General features: G+C 36.1%; 1 protein-coding gene across 7 annotated transcripts in view; it reads left to right on the top strand.

Moving 5' to 3' along the window:
* Positions 1–25,124, top strand: part of TLE1 (TLE family member 1, transcriptional corepressor) — a 74,405-nt gene that overhangs the window by 4,751 nt on the left and 44,530 nt on the right. For 4 of the 7 annotated variants that reach the window (XM_058166069.1, XM_058166073.1, XM_058166070.1 and 1 more), the window contains exons 5-6: positions 17,262–17,324; positions 18,395–18,499. In XM_058166069.1, the coding sequence (XP_058022052.1) occupies positions 17,262–17,324; positions 18,395–18,499 (168 nt within the window). The remainder of the gene's footprint in view (positions 1–17,261; positions 17,325–18,394; positions 18,500–25,124) is intronic. The other 3 variants (XM_058166071.1, XM_058166075.1, XM_058166074.1) reach the window with 1 other exon arrangement.

Raw genomic sequence — 25,124 nt, 5'->3', positions numbered from 1 at the left:
GTCTGCCAAAGAAAGCATTAATGGCAGGGTGTAAATATTCTGTAGATATGCTGACATCCATTTTTTCATCAAGATGCTGGTACAATAAGTCTTTCAGAAATCGATGGCCTCTTAAAAAAAATTATCATTAGATGAAGTTGCACAGTTGGATACATTTCAAAGTGCAACAATACAATTCTTTCTTGATGTATATGTGCTATTTCATCTGAAACTCTTGTTTCATTAAATTAAGGAGCATGGCTGACCAGCTAAGGCAAAGTGAAGAAATTGATTCGTTCAGGTTTCACATCTTCAGTGTATTCAAAGGCTCCCATTAAGCAAGTGTGCTTGAATGCTGAATTCTGCCTTTGTAATTTTGAGCTCTTTGATTTGGGGGGAGTATGTGTAAAATCCATCAGATGCAAGAACCTTTGGTAATCCAGAATTACAGATTCTCTCAAAAGTAGACACTTTTTAGATGTATAGGTAGTACATTTGACATTTACATATTAAACGTTTGGTCACATAAATTAATGGCCACTTTCAAGCCTTAATTAAATTGTTGAAATTTAGGTATTAAGAATTATCATTTTTCCTTTCATAATTTTCTCTGTTTGCTGTGAAAATAGTACTATTACATTGCACTAAATACTAAGGTTTTTTCCAACCCCCCTCCCCCTGAAAATGTGTAGGCTGCCATTTGCTTAAAACTTACTAATAGCCTGTTCCAGATCACAAGTTTTTATGAGCTTAATTGGTCATACTTTTGTCCAACATTGTGACTTGCTTTAAAAATTTCTTCTTTAACAGCAAACCAAATGTGTAAATTGGAAACTGGAGTTGAGAACTGGATTTATTTAAAGATTAAACAAACAAAACTGAAAGAGCATTGGAACTGAGAGTGTTATTTTAGTCTGTGCATTCGTGTACCAAATTTTATTTAGTCTGAATATGGAATTTATAAATAACGTTTTTAGATACAATAAGCATTGTCTATATTATTTCTGTAAAAGAAAATTGCCAAAATAATATTTATATTTGGTAGAAATTTGCTATTTTTTATATAGTATACAACAGAAGTAGCAATGATTTTACCATATACTTTTCATGTATGACACACTATTTCTCTATCTTAACAATGTTGTTGAAAAAAGAAAATGAATTCATCTTGGAAAAAAGGATGTGTGTATGTGAGAATTTCATGATTTAAACATGAACAGTATGTTCTTAGGCATTTGCTGGAGAGTAATCATAATTCTTATTAAAACTGTTGATGTGTATCCCCCAGGGAGTAGCTAGGCTCCAATTGATGCTTTTTGCTGGCTGATCACCAGCCTGGCCTAAGTGCTCATTATGTTGTAGAGAGGGTCTTCAGAGCTCTCATTACATTTGACAGGAATTCTCTCTAGGGGGAAACTGGGCATTAGCTAGACTCCTGACAGGCTGAAATTATTCCTGTTTTATGGCTTATAACCAAATGCTTAGCAAGGCACCATCAGGAGACATAAAAGTCGTCATAACTGACTTTTTTAATGTACAAAATGTAGTGATGGGAATTTTTTTCATCAATTGTAATGTCACAGATGCATGCATCTAATGTTATAAATGTGAATAGATGCTTTCAGAGATCTATGACCCCTTCACTCCAAACTTTAGCAAAGGAAATTGCAGTAGCATGGCAAAATAACAAGAAGAAAAAAAGTCATGTTAATCTGTGGGATTATTTTGTCCTTATTTCCATGGCTGTTATTTCATGTTGGCAGTATTTTCCAAAAGTGAAAATCAACATTGGTTGAACAGGCTTTTACCTGCTTGGTAGGAACATAATTTGATGTAGGCAAACTCTTTCTATTCCCTCTTTGCATGTCTTTTGCCTTTAAGCAAAGTGGATGGCATCCAGGAAATTATGTTTCGGATTCTGGCCATCTTTTGTAAAATTATGATAATTCTCTACTCATACTTTATTTTATTCTTTATTTAATATGCCATTAGTTATTTGTATTTATATAATGTAACAGACGGGGCAAACTCTATTCAACCTCCCTCAGAGTTACTGGATAGCTTTGGATCAATCATTGCCTGTCATGTCACCTCCGTCAAAGGATTGTTGGGGAAATAAAATGAGCTATATATCCATGTTAGCAGGATTTCCAGAAACATTGTGATTTTTTTAAAAAAAAATTGCATTCAGACTGTTATGAGAGCAATGAGCTATAAGGGCCAACATAACATCTCAGACAAAAAGCTGCTACTTGTAAATCGGTACTTTCTACTTATCACAATTATTTATTGTTGACTAATGTACAATTTTCTTTGGCCTTTGATACAGTAAAAATTCTGTTTGCAGAATCCATCAAGGAGAAGAGCAAATGATCTTCCCTTGTAGTTACTCTTATGTGTGGAAAGTTCCTCTCTAATCTTTTGGAATGGATTATTTAGGGCATGAAACAAATGTGCTGGAACAGGTGTCAACATGTAACTTATCTGATCTCAGCCTAAAAGGGGTCAGCCCTAGTTAGTTGGATGAGAGAATGCTGTAATTCCAAATATTTTTGAATAGAGCATCATGTTATTGATGGTTGTATCATTGGTTATTTGCTTGTGGATGACTAGGTAACATATTTAGTGCTAGAAGAGACAGTGGTTTTTCCCCACTTCCTTCTAACACTTGAAAATACTAACTACTTGGGCAACAAACCATCTGCAAGCAAACAACTAAGTTCTGAAAGCACTCAGTTTTTAAAAATGCAATCCACTTGCAAACCACTTCTGTTATTTTCCAAAAGTACTGTGTGAATTTAGCCATCAAGAGTTGAGTGCCTTGCAAGAGTATCTTTGCTTTGGTAAGACTAAGGGGGTAGGAAAAAATCCTCTCCCTTCCTCATCAATGGGTTTCTCCTAGGAATTCTTTACTACTTGTGGGATCCCTGGATTCATCTTTTATTTTTTTAAGGCCAAAAATAGAGAAACTGGGGGTAGTTCAAGAAATGAAGCATTGCTTTAATTTAACCAATAGTAAGCTTAATCCTTGATCTGACAAACAATTGTAGCAAGTGTTTTTTCCCCTTTAGATTGCATATTTTGCTTATGTGTGTGTTTGTGTGTGTGTGTGTGTGTGTGTGTGTGTGTGTGTATATATATATATATTTGTTTTCTGAGGTTTTCACGGGTGTTTGTATATAGGTCTTTGGTTGTTCGGGTTTTGCTCCCAGAAGCACGAAGCTGAAGCCTGAAGATGACGAATGAGACTTCGTCGAAACGTCGCCAAGACACTTCCAATTTTGCACGGGAGAAAACCCGAACAACCAAAGACCTATATATATATATATATATATATATATATATATATATATATATATATATATATATATATATATATATATATATATATACATACATACATACATACATACATACATACATACATACATACATACACACACACACACACACACACACACACACACAATATATGATTGTAAGCCTTTTGGTAGCTTATCATAGTAGTACTTTCTTCCTTTCTTTTGTTTCTCTAATAGCATTTTAAAACTATGCTGGTAGTCAGTCTAGGGCTGATACAGATCTTTCTAGGGAATTGCTTAAAGGTTATGAGTTTCATTTTTAAAAATACTTACTCATTATGGCAGTTAGGGTTAGCAATGATTACTGTGGTAAATTTGCTGCCAAGATACAGGGTTTCTTGGATATTAGTAGCTGCATGGGAAATGTTTTCTCTGTGTCATTCTCATCATTCCTGTCTGATGGCCTTCAGAGTAAACCAGAAAGTAAACCTTCTTGTGTGTTAAAACCCCAATTGTTTAGGGGTAAGGTTAGCCTTAGTTCAGTGGCAGTCAGCCAAATAAAGATTGATCACTGCTGAGCCCACAGACAGACTATATAAACTACTACAGTGTTTGAGTTCCTGCCATTCTAAAAGTGACAGGTGGGCCTTTGTCTCCTCTGAGGGGACAGCTATGATCTCTCTGACCTGCCTTCAGGCAAGCTTGTTACTTTGCCCTGCTGAGGTTTTCTGTTTGGCTTGCTGCCTTCTCGCTTCCAAATAATTACAACTTCAAAAATGGAGCATAGTGCTAACAGTGCCAGTCTTTTCTTTGAAGGAGCCACTCACAAAGCTGTCTGTGTTCAACAGCCGTATCTCCTGATAGTTTCTCGTGACATCATAGGTAGTAGATGACCTCAGACAATTCAGAGATTTTCTTGATTTCGCACAGCTCTTTGAATAGAAATGATCATGATACTGGACTAGTCTTCCTCCATGTACTTTTTAATGTGGCTTCATTAATTTAGATTGCAAACGGGAACTCAAATGAATTTGTGAAACAAATAATTTCTTTATAGCAAGTTAATGTCAGGCACATAGAATTTTAAATATTTACCTTTTTAATGCATGGAAATGGTTTTGTATGGAGTAGCATAAATCAAGGTATCTTTCTCACTTGTGATGCAATATATTCTCAAACCCAGAATTATCATCTCAGCAAAAGATTGGCTTTTTAAAAATAGATTTCCTTTTGCTTGGCTGCTTTTATTTCACTTATTGCTTTCTGCGTTTCTTAGTATCTTGATTTTCTGTCATCAAGATATTAGGTGAACATATTTGAACACTAATGAATTTTGTCATTGTCCCACACCCCAAAGGTCAGAGAAGCCTAGTATTGGAAAACAGGTTGCAACAGATACAATCTTCCTACTTCAGTTCTAATTTTTCTTCACATTTTGATCTTAAACACCTGCCTTTTAGATATTTAATTCTTCATGGTATTTTGTAAAAATTTTAGCCTATAAGACCACAATAAGACAATCCTTTGCACTATTAATTCGTCACCCGCATTTGAAGCTTTTTTATATTCATAGCAGAGATTTTTATCAGTACCCCTTATAGAAGTTCAAATAAACTAAATGAAATGAAACATATCTTTGTTTGAAAAGAGGAAATTGTAGTTGGATATGCTTCTTGAAACCACAGTTTGGAACATAGTTATTATATGTTAGTCAGCATGGCTATAGCATAGTTATCTTAGTTTTATCCTGGTTAATCAGAATAGCTCCCAAATTAAATCGATTAAAAATGATTCCGGTTAGGAGAAGCCTGATCTCTTGTGTAGCATGCTGCTTTTGGACTGGTGACAGAAATTGTTGGACAGAAAATCAAGGAAAGTCCCCTGCCTTGTTTTCGGTCTTTTGATATCTTGTGTAAACAAGTGGTCAAAGTAGCTTATGGAATAAGGTGACCAGTCAGTGTATTGACAAGAACATACACAATAGGAAAAAAACTGCATTAAGAGACAAGCCATTGGGATTTGCAGTAAATATATTACTGAACACAAGTGAATTGCCAATACTGCTTGTTTAGCAGTTTGCAAGGGCAATGGCAGTATGGATTTTTGAATTAGAAGGGAGAAGGACTGTTCTTTCTCTGTGCTGGAACATCTAGTGGATGGTTAAGAAGAGAATTGATTTAAAGAACAAACTGCTGCAACTTCTGTTTTGAGCCATTTGAAAAGCTTTTGTGGATTACTGAATGAAAACAAAAGGGTAGTTTTCCATTTTGTGGAGGAACAGAGCAAAAAGGGTTTTGTTTGCTGTCTGGCTAGGATGCTAAGCCTAAACAGATATGAAGTCCAACCCCAATCTACTATAAGGAATTATTCGGATTATTCTGCTTAGATTAAATAGAGGTAGCCTAAATTAACAAATTCATTTTCACTTTGCCACGAAAACCCACACAAAGAAACCAAAAGTGCACATGATACTGCTCCCTCCCTCCCTTGCAACTTGGTCCTGTGTGTATTTACTCAAAACTAAATTAATCGAGTTCCTATTTAACACTTGATAAAGATACTTAAGATACTTTCACGGATCTATATTTAATATGACCTTTTACAGCATAAAAGGTATGGTTCACGTATAGCCATAAAACAAGGCAGTAAATGTGCTTTATTAAAATTCAGTATAGAGCGATCACTATCCCATTTGTATAGCCAAAGTAACATGATCTGCAAATCACCTTTGTAGTTTTCAAACTTGTTTACATATGTAGGAAATGAATGTCCATAACAAGGTGATGATTTATCCCATTTTGATATTCTATATAATATGTAACTAATATTACAATTGACTTAATTGAAAACCACAGCAAGTACCCATGGTTGTGGCCCATCAGTTCAGGTTTAAACTATAGTATAGTATCATTCTAAATTTGGATTCCCCACTTAACTGGTTTTCAAACCACAGTGATAACTTGCAAGCAACTCTGCCCTTGCTGTTAATGGCAAGAGTCTGAAGTTGTGTGTGGTACTCTGTGGGGTGAGTTTACCATTTAACCATTTCCTTCTTAAGTAGATGAGCAATCAAAGTCAAAGATGCTGCTTTTATTAATCTCAAGTGCTGCAGCTTTACATTGGAGTGTGTGTATGCAGTTCACACATTCTGCTCTAAAAATGGGCAATAAAATATTTTATATTTAAATATGTGATCAGACTTTGCATGAAACAATAGTGGATATTTGTTTATGCAAAAGTTTATGTATTGACCTACTTTCAAGAATGATATCAGTAGAGTAAAATACTTAGGAATTTAGGTTTTTTTTCCATTAAAAATTCTTGTAAGGCTGCATATGTGTATACATACACACACACACACGGGGATGTGGTGACTCAGTGGCTAAGACGCTGAGCTTGTCGATCAAAAGGTTCGCATTTCAGTGGTTCGAATTCCTAGTGCTGTGTAACGGGGTGAGCTCCCATTACTTGTCCCAGCTTCTGCCAACCTAGCAGTGCGAAAGCATGTAAAAATGCAAGTAGAAAAATAAGTACCACCTTTCATGGGAAGGTAACAGCGTTCCATGCACCTTTGGCATTTAGTCATGCCGGCCACATGACCATGGAGACATCTTCGGACAGGGCTGGCTCTTCGGCTTTGAACAGAGATAAGCACCTCCCCCTAGAGTTGGGAACGACTAGCACATATGTGCGAGTGGAACCTTTATGTTTACCTTATATATACACACAAACATACATAGACACAGATATATATACACAGACTCCAGAAGATAGCAGTAGCAATCCATTTCAATATACTTCCATATATTTGCCCATATAGTCATCTGCAGTTGAGCTCAACTGAAAGGTACCTTTTAGTACTTCTAATTATATGCATAACACTTTGAAATAGATGAACTCGTAGAATGGATCTAGATAGAAAACCATTGTAGTTGTCTTTAACATCAGTAGCAATTATCTCTCATAAAATGAATGTTAAAGTTGCTTAGTAAAAGATTGGAAAAGATACTATGTACCATGTGCTAAGAACAGAGAAAATTGTTCTCTTAATTATTTCCTATGCTTTTTTCAAGAAAAGACGAGCCAGCATATATGCAGTTATTTATAATAAATAAATGTATATGATCAAAACAAAAACAAAATCCCATGTTGCTCTTACTTTAAGGATTTGGAAGGCATTGGCATATATTTATATGTGACTTGACTTGATTCACTGAATCACTGAAGCTGTTCTGATAACAGAATGTGCAGAACTATGATATGAAGTAAAAATGTATCAATTAACAGTTGTATCCACTAACAAGTTAAGAGAATGAAATCTGCTTCAGTCAAATTGCATGTCAGCTTCTTGTGAATAAAAAATACGAATGAATTACTCAGAAAGACGTGGATGGCCTTTTGAATTTTGAACCCACTTGCATTGTTGCTGCCCAAAACATGTAGGTTTTGTTTGTGATATATCAAGATCTGTATTGTATGCATATTTGATTTTTTTTAACATGGAGTCATGATATATAATTATAACGTAGCAACCATTTTTAAAGTGCATGCACGGTTCTATCAGATATAAGGTTGCTAGAACTAAAGTGATGCACTGTTTTACTAATATTTGTAGACAATCATTGATCAAAGCTCATCTAGTTTATGTGTATGCACGCAGGTACCTCTTCATCAATCTGAATTTAATCTGTTTGATTATGGCTTCACAATTCTTTCTGTTGATTGCAATATTAATGGTGACAACACTGATAACTTGAAATATACTGGGAGGCCACCTTCACGACTTCTTTGTGTAATGGTTAATATGGCTGTAAATAGGAGATGAATGTGGCTACTTTTCTAAGTCTATTACTCAGGAGGCCTGTAAACATGATTGGCTGTTACAATTCTAGCAGGATCATTCGATTTGAGAGCAATAGAGAGATAAGGTATCCAATTACCCAAATGATTTGCAGGGCTAGCCGGTGTTGTCATGGAGATGTGAGTTGGAACAAATTAAATTTTAAGCAATAAAAATAATCTTAAAGCACGTCTGGGAACAAGAACATTTGGCAATGGCACTTACCTGAATTGAATCTTAGTTTGACATGCTGTTGCTTGACATTGATATACTGTGGGGGCTTAATCCTCCAGATATGGCACAGAGCCTCTTAATATGTTGCTGTCATGGCCAAAATAAGAAAACGGCACTGCCTTTTTCCAATTGGCACCTTCCAGAGCTGAAGGATTTCAGTTCCCATCATCCTAGCCAGCACATTAGCTTTAAAAATATGGTGGTTAATATTGCACGCTATTGTGAGATGGGTGAATACAGCAATACTTGTACAGGTAGTCCTTGATTTATGGCCACAAATGAGCCCAAAATTTCTGATGCTAAGAAAGACAGTTGTTAAGTGTGTGTTTTGCCCTATTTTGTGACCTTTCTTGCCACAGTTATGAAGTTAGTAAACATGGTTGCTGCAGTTGTGATTGTTAAGTAAATTGTGCTTCCCCATTGACTTTGCTTGTCAGAAAGTCACAAAACGTGATCACATGACCGTGGGACACTGCAACCATCATAAATATGAGCCACTTGCCAAACGTCCAAATTTTGATCGTATGACTAGGCGGATATTGCAATGGTCATAAACGTGAAAAATGATCATAAGTCACCTTTTCCAGTGCCGTTCTAATTTTGAATGGTCACTAATGAATGGTTGTAAGTCGAGGACTTAAATAATTGAATAATTGTAGTGACTTCATAGGTCTGACTATTTAACATTTTGATATTAAATGTGTGACAACTTTTCTTACAGCTCTTTAAAGGCAAGCAAGTTATGATGGCCATTATAACCTTGATTATATCCTTTGGACTGTTTGTTATGTTGGCTCTTTCAGGTTGTCTTGAAGACCGTTTATTTTTCCCCCTGAGCAAATGAAACCTTTTAAAAAAGAAGGTATGCTGCACAAAATAACTTCCACTGTCAGTTTCACTTACTGTCTTTGTGGAAGACTCTTTTGTCCTGCAAGTCACTCTTGTGGAAGGCTGCAAATTGGATGCTTTCTGCCCTCCCTGGCAAAGTGAAGGTATCTCTAAGCCATTTTGTTAACAATTTACAGATGTAAGGAAAGTAACTTCTGAGAGAAGGACATACTTCAAGTGATAAAGAATAACAATCTAAATGTGTTTCTGAGTCAGAGAAGCCTACTTTTCCCCCTTATTAACGCAATATCAAACCAATTCGTGCCTTACAACATGGATTTAAAAAGACCCCTGTAAAAAGCTTTCATCCTTATATCGGTTAGACAGATGGAGACAAAAATTGGACTGAGGTCAAGCCATTTGCAGCATACTCACAGCCTTCGATTTTCCTTACCACAGATCAGCTCAAATGATTCGGTAATGACCAAAAGGGCAGCCTTGACCTTTATTCCCTGGTGGGTTACTGTTACACTGTATATAAATGGCAAGAACATTTTGCTCATTCAGATGGAGTTTTTAGCTCTATTTTGTTGAAATCTCTATAGCACCAATGCAGGGATTTGAACACAGTTGGTTGCTTGTTTTGTGGAAAAGCTAAATATATAGTTTCAGTTAGGTGATCATAATGTCCTTTTGAAAAGTTTTTTTCCCCCCGTCCCAGAACCTTGAGGTCATGCTTTTTTGTAAAAAAAAAAAACACGCCCTTTTTTAAAAAAAAAATACTGATAGTAAATGAATTTGGCAGAAGTTTGTATTTTAATTCTTACTACTAATGCTTATATATTTCCTTTCTCATGTTTGCAACATTTAATTTTTCCATAATACTTTTTCTTCCCTTATTTTGGCAAATGGTTTTCTATGGATTCTTTAAAAAATCATACCCTTTATGACATGACATATATTTCAAAATTATAATGCATAGATTTCTATAGAATAAAGATTATTTATTTGGTTGTCTAGGTTGTAGGGTGATTTTTAAATAAGAATGTCTTAATGTCCACAGTGAGTAATAGCTGGATAAGTAAGCTAAGTTCCATAGATTGTTTTGGCCAATGTATAGAAGGACTCACTGGAGAAGAGCCTAATGCTGGGAAAGATTGAGGGCAAAAGAAGAAGGGGACGACAGAGAACGAGGTGGCTCGATGGAGTCACTGAAGCAGTAGGCATGAGTTTAAATGGACTCCTGAGGATGGTAGAGGACAGGAAGGCCTGGAGGAATGTTGTCCATGGGGTCGCGATGGGTCGGACACGACTTCTCAACTAACAACAACAACAAAATAGTTGCTCATCATAAATAATATAAGAACAATAATAAGGCCAGAGTAGATTACAATTGTGTGTCTGGTTAAAATTCTATTGCTCTGATAGTCAGAAAAAAGACTGTAAAATAGTCTAGGTTTGCTTTGAATTTGAACGATACAGGAAATAGAAGTAATGTAGATAAGATTTGTGTTTTCCTCTTTGTGGTTGCTTTTTCACAGTTCCCATACCATGCAAAAATTCACTCAAACAGTGCAGCATATTGTATAGGAATGTATTCCGCCTAGGGTTGCTCGGTACAAAATGTATTTTGTTTCTAGAATGTCCATTGTAATGTTCTGTTGAAATATTACAAGTTGTCTGTTCTTCCATTGGAACAAAGTTATTCAGTGTGTTGAATATTCCACCAAAGGAAACGATTACTACTTGAGGCCAACTATTGCTGCCTTGCTCTTTTACTCCAGCTGCATGAGGTACATGGTGCTTGTTATTGTTGGAAACGGGGGAGGCTGAGTTCTAGTCCCACCTTAGGCAAAATGCAGCTGGATGACCTTGGCTTGTCATTCTCTCTCAGCCTTAGGAAGAAGGCAATGGCAAACTACTTCAGAAAAACCTTGCCAAAAAATTTCAGGGACTTCTCCAGGCATTCTTCAAGAATTGGACATGATTGAAGGGAAGAAAAAAATAATAATTCTGATGTGCCTTAAATTATCTCAATTTTTCTTTAGGTACTTGTTACTTATTTTTATACAGTCTACCTGCTAGTTGTCTGCCAAAGAACAATGAAAATCAACTTCATTATTCCTTCCACAAATTTTTCCTGCACAGAGGGGTAGAAGCTGCAGAAAAAAGGCCTGCTGATATTGATTAATTGTGTGAATATTATTAGCCAGTTTTGTCTAGCGGTTAAGGCATCAGGCTAGAAACCAGGCGACTGAGTTCTAGTCTTGCTTTCAGCATGAAAGCAAGGTGACTTTGGGCTAATCATAGTCTCTCAGCCCAACCCAACTCACAGGGTTGGTATGTGTGGCCTCTTGAGCTATAAAAATAATAAAGGGTTAAAAAATGAAAATGTAAGAACATTATTGTAAGATGTGATATACACTATATACATCTATACCAAAATTCAACCAACGAACTAACCAAACCCACCTTGCACTAGTAATCTAGATTTATACAACCTCAACATCATAAGCAATACTTTTATGTGATGCAAAGTAGTAGTGAGTGCACAAAATGTGTGTGATGTTTTACATTACTTGCTTGTTTAAAAAAAACAGAAGCAGAACAAGCACAATACTTGGAGAACTCATACAACCACCCACTTGAATTTTTAACTTCTCCCTAGCATGAGAAAAAAAAAGCAATAATTTACTAGGCAGTCAAGCAGCTACAAGCAGTTTTCTCCTGTCTGACCATGTGTTTAATTGCTTTTCTCCACTCAACACTCCACTCCCACATCACCTTATTCAATCTAAAGCAATAGCAGCAAAGATACAACTGGTCCCTGCTGTGGTATTGGCTATGCTATGAAAAAAAAGCAGTCACAAAACAACAGTCCAATTACGGTGCTATGAGCAACTGGAACATTCAAAACTATGCATCTCAAAACAGCCAAGCTTATTATTATGCAAATTCTGCTATTTGCATAAAAATATTGGGGGGGGGATGGAAAATGCATCTTTTGTTTCATGATTAGAGCCTGCTTTCCTACCCATACGATACCCAAAGTGGCAAACAATTAGAAAATGTGGGAGTGCTGTTGTTGATTTTAATCCAAGGCAGACTGAGTTTTCCACTGGGGTTTCATGTCTAGGATACACAGTTCATGCCACTTCTAGATTGGCTTTTCTGGAAATGGCATGATAATGACAAGCATGTCATAAGGCTGTCAGGATTTTTCAGGGCTCTATAATCCAAATAGCTACAGGAACCACTTCATCTTAAGAGGACCTTAAGAGTTACATTAATCATATAAAGGATGCTGTCAGATTGAACCAAGTACATGTTCTAACAATGGACATATTAGAGCTGCATTGAATTTTCATGAGATTCATTATTTTTCTGCGAAAGTTGTCATTTCGGTAGGTGTAACAAAGTTTACATGTCTTTCCTTCCACCCTGTCCCCTATTTATGTACGAGTATGTGTGTGGGTGTTCTTGTTTCCTCAATTTGCTGTCACTTGGAGATGGTGGAAGATAGTTCTTGACAGCGGGAGATATATATTCCTTTCCTGTGGGAGCTGCCCTCTATGCACAGAGTGAGATAATGTTTTGGAATGACATTTCTGGCTGACTAACTTCATGTGGATTCTTTGAACAGCATCATTGTCAGTAGGAGGCACGTGGGAACATCTGTCTTGTTTTGTCTTAACAGTGAGGGTATAGTCCCACCTCCTTGATAGCTGTTGTTCTATAAGCAGCTTTTGCCAAAGGTGCTGAAAACTATCCAATATTTACAGATAACTCTTCTGTATATAACAGAACCCAATTTAACAGTAGTGTATGCATTTGTTAATTATTTGTGCACCAAATAGCCAAATATATTTTTTCAGAATATGGAGAAACAAAAGCATGGAATATTTGGTTTATTGTTTAGTAGGCAGTAAGAGAAGGGGATGATAGATGTTATACATCATAATAAAAATAATTTCTTTTAAATGTATTTGTCACCTAACTCCCAGGAACTCTATACATCTTTAGTTTAATGAAATTGCAGATGTCATTTGTAATTATGCAATGAAGAAAGATTTTTAATTTATTCTGAGATGCATTAAAATTAATATTACAGATTACTTCCACATAAGGATTTCTTCTATAAGAACTAATTGGTGAGATGAATTTTTGAGGATTTGAATAGAATATTTAGTTTAATTTTTCCCCATCTAACAAAGAACAATGCGGATGGCGCCTTTTGAAGTCAGGAAACTGGATTGCCTTTCAGATAACAAAGCATTGCTTCTCACAAAAAAGTAGCTGAAAGTAAAAGCTTTCAGTGATATCCTGTTTAATTAACATGATGAAATTGCATTTTCTAAGACTTCTAGCTTTTTATACATCTCTAATTTGTATTTGAATTGTGGGAAGCACTTACTCCTTTTCTCCTGCCCCAAAATATTATTTTAATCACATCATGGATAACCTCTGAAAAGGTCTGGCATTCTTCTGGGCTGAAACATAGCAACACAATTTTTATCAAATAGAATCTATACTTGTTAAAATTACAAGGACAGTTTTGTGACTGACAAGAAACGATAATTCAGATAAGGAGGTTACAAGCAAATGGGAAAATATTGGTTCATATATTTCATCCGGGATTTATTGTTTTTATTAATATGACACAGTAAAGAGATTTGGAGTGAATACTAGAGCTGTAATCCCAGTTTCAGTAATTACTTAAGACAATTGAAGTCCTTGCAACTTTCCAGTTCTAAATAGACTAAATCCAACTCTTTTAACATAGAATGAAATTTTCAATATTCCTGTGTAGTAATCTGGGAGAATGTTGGTCTAATTTTATTTCCAAGTAGTTAAAAAATGTTTGAAAATAGTATTTCTTTATCTTCCTGATTTTGTCTCAAGTTGTTGTTGTTACCGTTGTTAAGCCAGGTGGGGTGGATAAGTACATATAGAATAGAATAGAATAGAATAGAATAGAATAGAATAGAATAGAATAGAATAGAATTTTATTGGCCAAGCGTGATTGGACACACAGGGAATTTGTCTTGGTGCATATGTTCTCAGTGTACATAAAAGATATCCTTCCAAGGTTGGTAAAATGAGGAACCAGATTGTTGGGGGCAATATACTGACTCTGTAAATAGCTTAGAATGGGTTGTAAAGCACTGTGAAGCAGGGTATAAGTCTACATGTTATTGCTATATGCATTCCTCAATAAAGGAGCCTAAACAAAAGGACAAGCTTATTCTTCCTTTTTGCTGATTTCTTTATCAACTGCCACTTGTTAGGGCAGGAACTAGATGATACACGGATTTTTTTAAAAAAGGTGTAAAATAATTCATTCTTAACATTACAGTCCTTATGCTTGGAAAAATTTGGCCTAATTTGCTATTTTTTTCCCTGTTTCCCAGTTCCATCTACCGTATATACTCGAGTATAAGCCGAGTTTTTCAGCACGTTTTTTGTGCTGAAAAACGTCCCCTCGGCTTATACTCGGGTCTATACGGCTTATACTCGAGTTTTTTTTTTTTTTAAGCCCCTCGGCTTATACTCGAGTATATACGGCTTATACTCGAGTTTTTTTTCTTTCTTTTTTTCACATTTTACCGGACGGAAGCCCTGCCGGTGCAGTGAGAGGGCGGGGCGGGGGAGCCGCCAGCCTTCTCAGCTGAGGGAGGGAGGCTTTCCCCAACTGGTAGGTGCCTCATTTCCCACCCTCGGCTTATACTCGAGTCCCCAGTTTACCCCAGTTTTTGGGGTAAAATTGGGGACCTCGGCTTATACTCGGATCGGCTTATATTCGAGTATATACGGTATTTTATAACATTTTTGCTAATGCTCAGAAGCATTCACGCCTTTTTTTGGTCATTCTAACAAAGGCATCACTCAAGGATAAGTTTGGAAACTTGTTAACTTTTTCTGTGCTAAAAAACTGAGCAAACATTTCCTGCTCTAGGTCATAGTGCCTTATGATTTTTGGTACACAGGCTCTCAATAGTGTGATTATTTATCTAAGCTTCCAGTTTGTACAAGGAAATACCTTAACTATATTGTTGCTTTTAAATTTTGAACGAGAATTCACTTTTAATGAGAAAAAAATGACCCATGGAAACTTCTGTATTAAGAAACAATGTATTAAATTCTTCAGGGTGGGGGGTGGGGAAGCGCGAGTATCATACATTTTAATCTGTTAAATATGTGTTGCTTCCTTCTGTGGAAAGCAGAGAAAGAAAAGAAAATCTCTGATCAAACATTTACAGAATTTGAAGCAGGCATTTTTGAAACTGTTCAAGCACCTGCCTTTTCCCACCTTAATCACTCAGTTCAATATGAAATGTTGACAAAATGACAAATAACAACACTTGAAGCTGACTGTGCTTCAGATCAAAACACTTTTAAGTTAGTAAAAAAAAAAATACACATACCTCCCACAGAATGCAAACAATTTTAGTCTCAACTTTATCTTGAATTTCCCCATCATGTTTATGATGTTTTAGAAAGGAGGGCACTGATCGAGTCTGGAGCCCCAGCAAGCTTGTCATTTACAAATAAATCAAAAGGTCATCACTGCCATAGCAAAGGACTAATGACTGGGGTTGCTGTTGTGCTTTTTGATAGGCCCCACACTCAAGCCTGCTATTAAAAATGAATGCATTCAAGAGGCCTTACATTAAGAACATAAACAATTAAGGGTACTTGAGGGGCTTTCACGCCAGGCACCAGCCCTGCAGATCTGCTTTGGTGGTGAGCAAAGAGAATACGGGCAATTAGTGTTGATGTATCTGCTGTCTGCAAGGGATGGTTTCTTTCATCCCATATTGTTTTAACTGTCCTCTGTATTTGCAGATCAGAAATCTAAAGATAAGCTGTGTCAAGCTAGCTAGGACAGCTCAGAATTCATGAATATTACATGAACCTGAGGGGCTGTGTCAGGCATTTCAGAGATTTAATGCCATCTATATTGCATATTCCTAAAGCATAGCTTATAGCTTATATTTTTTGATTGATTGACTGGTTTGGGGTTATTCATCCCCCACCCCTCTTTTTAAAGGTTGGATTCTAGCCTCATGAGTATTTCTTAGGCCTTTTTTTTTTAATGCTGCAAGCTTACCTTCATTTAATATCTGAAGCTCTCATTACTAATTGTGGAACATTTCAAAGTAGATTGAGTTCTTAGTCAAAAATCTGAAAGGATAGCATAAATTAAAGTTGAGTGTTGATTTTTGTGGCTCACAGATGGTTTGAATGAAAGACTCTGCGTCAGTGCCTTACAATCATGTAGTGCAGTATTGACAAATACAGGTAGTCTCCAGTTTACACCAGTGTGTTTAGTGACCATTCAAAGTTACAAAAGCACTAGAAAAAGTGGCTTATGACTGTTTCTTGCACTTAGAACAACTGTTGCCACACCCCCATGGTTACACAATCAAAATTTGGATACTTGGCAACTGTTTCATATTTATGATGGTTGCAACGTCCAAGGGCCATGTGAACACCTTTTGCAATCTTCTGACAAGCAAAGTCACTGGGGAAACCAGATTTACTTAACAACCATGTTACTAATTTAACAACTGCACTGATTCACTTAACAACTCTGGCAAGAAGATCGTAAATAGGGTAAAATTCACAGATGTTTCATTTATGGAAATGATGCAGGATGCCCTTATCAGGTATCCTGCATCTCTGCCATAAATATCACAAGATACTAAGCATAGATCGTTTGTTATAAAGTACCTACTTGGATATCAGTTTGTGAGAATATCTACTTGTGACTTATTTCTCCTTTTTCAGCATTCAGAAGACTTCAAATAATAAAAAAAGGAGAAGGAACAATAGATTTACCAATCTCATGCTAGGCTTAAATTGATTATTTGTTAATGACCTATGTAGCAAGAATATATTTGTTTAAATATATGTGGAGCTGTACAGATGTTCTTGTTTCCATTTAACTACATATTCTAGATATTTGATGTAATATTGGGGTACTTCACATTTTTATAACATTTGTCTTTCTCATGAATTTGTAAACTAAAATATAATGTGTGCGTTTTAATCCAAATATTTACTTTTCTCTATAGACTGAAATTGCCAAGAGATTGAATACAATCTGTGCACAAGTCATTCCATTTTTGTCTCAAGAAGTAAGTACAAATGTTCAGCTGTTTAAAGTGAAATTATGTTGCATCTTTGTTTGTAAATTAGTTTTTAAAATGTTAATTTTATCAAAATTCAGAAGAACGAGGAACATCTGTTATAGCTGAAGTATGCAGGCCCCCTGTTAATTTGGTCTAGCAGATGAGATGAGATACACCAACTGTATAACTGGTGAAATAGCTCAACCACAAAATTATTCTTTCCAACACAGGAGGAGGCAGTCTAAAAAGATTATCAAGATTTTTTTAATGCTAGCATTAGCTTAGCAGCTGCTAGTCTAGCCATGTGTTAAATCCTCTGTAAATAAAAATGATAGTGTTTAATAGCACACTAAACTTTTTGAGTGGCATTTGCAAAATCAAAAAACATCTAAGAATTGGTTGAAATTCTGAAAGCCCTGTTACATTTCATTTGAAACATTAAAGTCTAAGAAAGCAGAAGTTGTAACAAAAGTCTAAGAAAAAGGCCTGAGTTGTAATCTGTGTTAAATTTCTTGACAAACATTTATTAGCATTTATGTAGCAACTTCTGTAGGATTGTGCCATGAAACACTGTAAAACATAGAAGTGAATTTTGGGGAGTAAGAAAACCTGGTTACTGGCACGGATGTAAATTGTATTATGTATGGGAGAACCTGGTGACTAAATTGATACCAGGACATTGGCAGAATGCTTATTAACACAACACGAATAGGCCAGATATACTGCCCTAATGCTTTGTCACACACACTTTCCTAGCTCACAATTGGCACCCAGGGGTGCCTTGAATGATGATTCCCCAATGAGATAGTGTTAAGGCAATGGCTGAGGTTGTGACCAACATCAGCCAATAGTATGGTTTAGCACAGTATGCTCAACGGAAGTGTTACTTATCAGCTTTGGAAGAAGGTTAAGTTGCGAATAAACTACAGTAAAAGCTATGTATTTATGCATGGTGAAAGGAAGTTGGTTTGCTCTTTTTGAAATACACCTACTACTCGATTAAAAAAAAAAAGCCCTTTCTCCTGCTTAAATCTGAAGTGGTTGTTCTGATAATAGACATTTATTTGTCCTTCCAGCATCAACAACAAGTGGCTCAAGCAGTGGAACGTGCCAAACAAGTGACCATGGCTGAGCTGAATGCCATCATCGGGGTACGTGGCCTTCCAGGTCTACCTCCTACAGTGTGTATAACCAGCTTTCCTTTTTTTATCGCTTTTGGCAGTTTTGATGTTTTAATTTTTAATTTGTAATAATATCTTTGATAATTGATGGCTACATTTTAAGTATTTATTTTCTTGGCACCTATGCATTTTTAAACTGGTAGCATGGTTAAAAGCTTAATTTATCAAATAATATTGCTTTATCCTTTGTATCAGGGATGTCCACCCTTGGCGATTTAAAGACTTGTGGACTTCAGTTTCCAGAATTGCCCAGCCAGCCATGGGGAATTCTGGGAACTGAACTCCACAAGTCTTTTAAGTTGCCATTGTTGGACATCCCTGTTATATATCGTAGACCTATTTTATATGTGGAATGTTTCTGAATTGTAAATTAATGTTTGGAGTGGGTATGTCACAGGTTAGAAAAAAGAAACCAAACTGATTAGGATTGATACATTTTGTAGGGATTAACAGACTTTCTTGGTATCTGAGTAATTGGATAATCTGAACATCTACATTCACCAAAAAAATATTTAAAAAAAATAACCGTAGCATGTTATAAAAGTAAAATTATTTTGTTCACATAAGTGGAAAAAATGATTGGGTGAAAAGATTAAGAAATGTCTATTTCTGCTTTTGCTTAACTATGGTGTACTGTATCATCTCAATTAATATACTATAGTAATACTAATGTCATAGTTACATGACAAGTTCTTATAAATAAAAATAAAAATAGTTCTCTAAACTCTTCCTCCTGACATTATACAAAAAAATGAGAAAGGATAGCAGGCAATCTTTAGGTTTGCCAGAATTTGTATACCTGTCATGTTCATAGAAAGCTTAACCTCATGGGAAAATCATCTGCTAATATAGGAAAACAAGTAGATAACTCGTTTTATATTTATGGGCATCGTGCACCAGACATTTTGCTTGTCATATACATTAATTTTATAATGCTGAAGACATATCACTTGTATTTCCATCCTATTGCTTCTGTAGTAGGCAAAAGAACTTGGAACAAGTCCTCCTCCTTCTGATTTTTATTCATGTGCGAGTACTATGAGAGATTCAAATTATTCATTTACTAGTTTATGTTAATTGCTTGTGAGAAGATGCCCTGCTGGTCTTTATAGTTCCCTCAGACACTTTGTAATGATAATTAGACATGCTGCTGTATGGATTAACAGTGCAATAGTCCAGTGACGTGTTCAAACAATAGCACCGGTTAATCCATCTGTGCTTAAAATTACATCCCAACTGGAGATGGGGGAACTCCCCCCATCCCCACAAGACCTAAGGAGGATTAAAAGATGATCCTCCGCTTGAAAACTCTGCTTTAATCAATTTCTGAATTGTAGATCTGTGGTAAACTATTGGCAGTCAATTAGGTGAAATAAACTGAGAGAATGACCTTCATTTCCTTTTAATAGCCATTCCTCCCTGCAAGTGTCAGTAGATTTTCAACTTAAATTTTATTCAGGCAGCCTTATTACATGCCACAGATTAGTTTTGCATAAACACACCTCCCCTTTAAACTAGGTCCTTGTTCCTCTTGCTTGCCCCATCCAGTCAAATACCTTTTTTTCAAAGTCTTTATTTGTCTTCATGACCCATGACTTGTCCCTATAATGTCTTTACTTGGAATTTAGTTCAGAAGTTCAACTGGGTATTTTTCTATGTGTGCAAGTGTGTTTAGCTGACACAGCTCAAAATAGCTTTTAAAATAAATTGGAAATGCTTACACTGGACAATGAATATTTTGTGGAGCATCTGGCTTATATTTTTGTACGCTGCTACCTTTTTCTTAAGAGCGCCCAGCAGCCAAGAGAACAATACTGCAATCATTTAAAGACAACCTCCAGTTCAATGCCTTCAGCACAAACTTGTGCATTTTTAAAGGAACAAGACTACCATCCATTCAATGAATACACTGATTTCATTTTAAGTGAAACAACAGCATTTTTTAAAAAAAGACTGCAAATTGAGGTTCGCATCATATGCAGTGAACTCCTCCTGAAAAATAATTGCATACTCTTTAGCAAGAAAATAAGAAAAATTGGACCAATTTACTCCAGCATTTTTTTCAACGTGATAAAATGCTGGACTAAATCAAAGTAGGGTGGTCACAGACAGGAGACTGAAGTTTGCCTCTTTCTTGCAGTGCTCCCCTGCAAATGTTATTTGGGGGGATGCTGCCTTAAATCCTAAAGTAACATTCCATCTTCAACTCTTAATAGTTTTTGGTAAATCACTCCTGTGGATGTATCTAAACCCACCCGCATCACATCTTGTGGAATGAATTCTATGGGTTAGTTATGAGCTGTCCAAGATGGACTTTTCTTTCATTTGTTCTAAATCCCTTTCCATTGGATAATTCCTGGTAATTTGTGAGCAGGAAATAAACCTTTTTCCTGTCCACTTTCTGCAAGCTATTTGTGACTTTATGCATTTGAGCTGTCTCTCTCAGTGGCACATATGCGTAGGATATCAGCCCTGTAACAAACTGAGGCATTAATATGTCATCATCAACTATTAATATATCTTATTTTTCACTATTTCAAAGCATCATGTTTTTTCCCCAGCCTTTTCACTCAATCCAAGTGCCTTGCACTTGCACAATCTTGTTAGATTGTGTTATAATCCAAAAAGTGTTGTGCAACTGCAGTCTCACTTTACACATAGATATTGGTCCAGTAAGATATCATCTCTTCCGCTGCACATTTGTATACACAAATAATTATCCTGTGCTGCACAATAAGTTTCATGCTCTGACATATGCTTGATTTGTTTGAAAGGGGTTGGGTGCACTCTGGAAAATTGGAGTAGCATAAAATTGGGCTGACAATTCACTGGCCCTTTGCTCCTCTTCATTGAACATTCACTGTGTCAGCCTATGTCCCTAGAGGGGAGGAAGCATCAGGAGTCGGTCTGTTCTTACAAGCAGCAGCTGCACTAAAGTAAACGCTAGCTCAGTTTAATAGCAGCTGTCAGTATTGTTCAGAGACCCAACTTAGTATAAAGAACAATAGTGGAGGCCATGCTCTTAAACTGCAGTGTCTTTCAGGCTAATAAAAGAAATAGTAATTTAACGGTTTAGACATCTATTGTAAGCCTGAAACATCATGAGTCTTTTCAAAATGCAAATCAGCTGCTGAATTCTCCAACATTAGAAGCACAAATCAAGTAGCCAGTGGCTAAGCGAGGCCCAAGAAATTTGAGTTGCATGAAAGTAGAAGCAGTAGAGCAGCAACTAATTGAGGGAAAAGTTGAGTATATTCCTAATAAATGTGTGGAAATAGTTAAGATCTGTGTTTTTAGTGATGCTTACTGAGATTTAGTTTTTGGGTTGTTTTTTAACAAAGAGCTTTGATGCTTGACATGGAAAATAATTGCTTCTAAATGGTGCCCTTTGTTGGGAATGCTCTTCTACCTCAAGACCTGTATTCCATTTGGCACAAGAATTAAGGCACAGGAAGGTGTGTTGGGAAACATTCAGTTAGGAAAATTGGGGGGGCTGGAGGAGTTTGCTGTTATAAAATCTGGAGCTGTTTTAATTGTCTTAGAACAAATTCTAACAACCCCACAAACACACCCCCTCCTCCCAAATGTAACACTCTTGAAAAGTGTCCAGGTTCCTTTTCCAGGAGTCTGATCCAGTGTGGATGCCTATCTGCAAGTTTATGCAGTTAAGTAGTTGAGATTGTATAGTGTTTATTTGAAGATAGGGCAAAAGACTCATAGGCAGAATACCTTCACATACATCACACACATTTGCTTTGAAGGATAATGAGATTGAAAAGTCTAATGTTAAATGTTACAAAGTGAACTAGCAAAATGGCAAGTGAAGCAATCATTCTCTTCCTATTTTAATGTTCCAAGTGCGGTGATAAATATTTTCTTGTGGAGTAGACATTTAAAAAGATTTCTTAGTAAAGTTTTAAGAGATTAGAGTAAGAGGAAAACAGTCAGTGGTTAGGAAAATCAAAGGAAGTTTGTATTAGAATCATAATTAGGCCACACTGATAATTAGATCACTTTAAGAGATTGATACAGATTTGCAGAGTTTTAAAAAATGGAAGTGTATTTTTGCAATTACATCTTAAAGAATGTCTTTTGGGTCCACAAGACACTAGAAATTTTAGTTGAGGTGAAAAAGAATTTAATACTTTAACGATTGAAGAGTTTCCTCTTACCCTTTCGAGGTGTGCTGTTCGTGCCACTGTGAAATGTATCAGTTGGATTGATGGTATTGGTGAGACAGATTGAGTTGTTGGCATCTAAAGGGCTTTGTGCCATTGCATGAGGTGATTGACTAAAGGATTAGCAAACCACTGGATTATTTTTCCTTTCCTTGGCTGTGGTATCTCTGAGACGGTAGTGTGTGAAGCTTAAGAGGATGAGGTTAACCTCTTGAGGGTTTATTATGAGCCTGTAGTTAATCTTCAGAGCCCCTATAAATTACTAGAATATATCTTTTCCTGTAAAATAGAAATATGGAGGCAAATTTTTGCTGCTGCAGCTTCTTATTGCAGAAGTTTTGGAATCATTGTCTGCAATTCTGACTTTACTTTTGGGGTGGATGGGAAGAAAGGCCCACTGCAGAGATAAAATGTCGAAAGACTTTTAAAGAAGGTTGGAGAAAAAAGGTTTAATAGTATTTTCTCCAGCCTGATGTCCAAATGTTTTAGGCTGCAACTACCTAATCCACAACCCACCAAACCTCTACCTGTTAAAATTAGAGTTATTTGGGGGTGAAGTAGTGGGAAAAATCAGCAAGATGATGGATGGAGCACTGGGATACATAACTCATTTCTTTTGCACATGTGTCACACATTCCAGCTGCTATTTGTTCCCCCCCCCACACACACACACACTGCTGGTTAATACTGATTGAAGATTACAAGAATTGTCTTTTTTGTCTGAGGAATATACTGCAGATTTAAACTCAAAAACAAGATGCTGAACAAATAGAAGAATCTCTTTATCTACTTAGGGGGATCTAAATTACAAAGTATGCTAAAAACCAGCGTCTGGCATGTATTTCTTAAAACTCTGGTTTCTCCCCATATACCTTGCAGATTGCAATTGAAATATCAACCTATGCTTTTGAAATAAGACATATGTTTGCTGCTTGATGATGGGTGGTATGAATTTATGATTAGAAACAAGTGCTAAAGAGCCATAAAGGTCAGATAGAGGAGCGTACAGTGACATAAAATAAATTTATACAGACAGCTATAAAATCTGTTATCCATCTATTCCATTATTTCCAGTTTTTAATTTGAAGCTTTTCTGTTCTTGTTTAAACCCATGCTATTGTTGTTTTATTCCCTGTGCTAAATATTATTTCGGAAATGCAAGTATTGTATATGATTAATTGTGATCATATTTTGAACATAATTTTGAGAAGCTTTGGTGGTGCATTGGTTAGAATGCAATATTGCAGGTGAACTGCCGGCTGCTACTGTTTGATCCTGACAGGTCTCAAGGTTGACTCAGTCTTCCATCCTTCCGAGTTTGGTAAAATGAGGACCCAGATTGTTCGGGGCAATAGGCTGACATTTGTAAATCATTTAGACCAGGGGTGTCAAACTGGCAGCCCACAGGCCGGATGGGTCACACGTAGGCCACGCCCATCCCAGCTCTACAAAGGAGGAAAACGTCTCGATACATCACATGACAGCAACGTGACCCCGCAAGTTTGATACCTGTGACTTAGAGAGTGTTTTAAAGCACAATGGAGCGATATATAAGGCTAAGTGCTATTGCTCTAAGTTTTCTAGAAATACTTCATTGTATAAGTGAGAGGCAGATTGCCATTTTGGGTTTATTTATTTATTTATTTTTCTTTCTCTTTCCCATTGCATAAAAATATCTTTCTAGAAGATTAGGATTTGATTCAAACTAGAAAATATTCCAAAGCAAAAAATCAAACATGAAATTCAATTATAATTATACAACTGTGCTACAACTTCTAAATTCCTGTTGAAAGAACCAAGCCTCTTTAGACAGCTACTTTTTTCCTTTATTATATCAGGCTTTGACCCCCGTTGCTGGATTTCACTAGTCATCCTGGCTAAAAAAATATTTGGTTAATAGTGATGCTACTCTGAAGTGGGATTTAAAGGTTACTTAGCTGAATTAAAGTTGCAAGTTTAATAAAAGAATATCTTATTAAATTGTATAATTTAATTTGAATATTATTTTTCTCCTTTTGCAGTAAATATGCTACTTTCTTGATGTAAAACATGGTTTTAAATTCATTAATTAAATTAGTTACAATGAAGTTTTAGGATACTAGTGTCATGATATATTTAAACTAGTTAAAAAGTTACTTAAGGAAGCAACTAAGAGCTTTCCCAGGTGCACCCAATTTCCTGGTTTTCATACACACAAAAAGTCTTTGTTGTAAGCATCAATCAACCCCTTTTTATTGGCATCCTAACTGAAAATCCAGCATATTGTCAGATGTACAGAGTTAATTTTGAATTCAAGATTGGAGAAGTCCATCGCCTACTAATACCTTGCTTAAGGAGAAAAACTATACAAGCACTTTACTATAGCTTAACACTTAAGTGATTTCAGTTAAAAAAAAGATTGATTAGGTGATGGGGGAAAATACTCTTCCACTTAACAGCCTGGATAG

This window comes from Ahaetulla prasina, chromosome 2 (assembly GCF_028640845.1).
Source record: "Ahaetulla prasina isolate Xishuangbanna chromosome 2, ASM2864084v1, whole genome shotgun sequence".
NCBI lineage: Eukaryota > Metazoa > Chordata > Lepidosauria > Squamata > Colubridae > Ahaetulla > Ahaetulla prasina.
The sequence above is the reverse complement of the archived record's forward strand: the minus strand, read 5'-3'. Positions and strand labels throughout refer to the sequence as shown.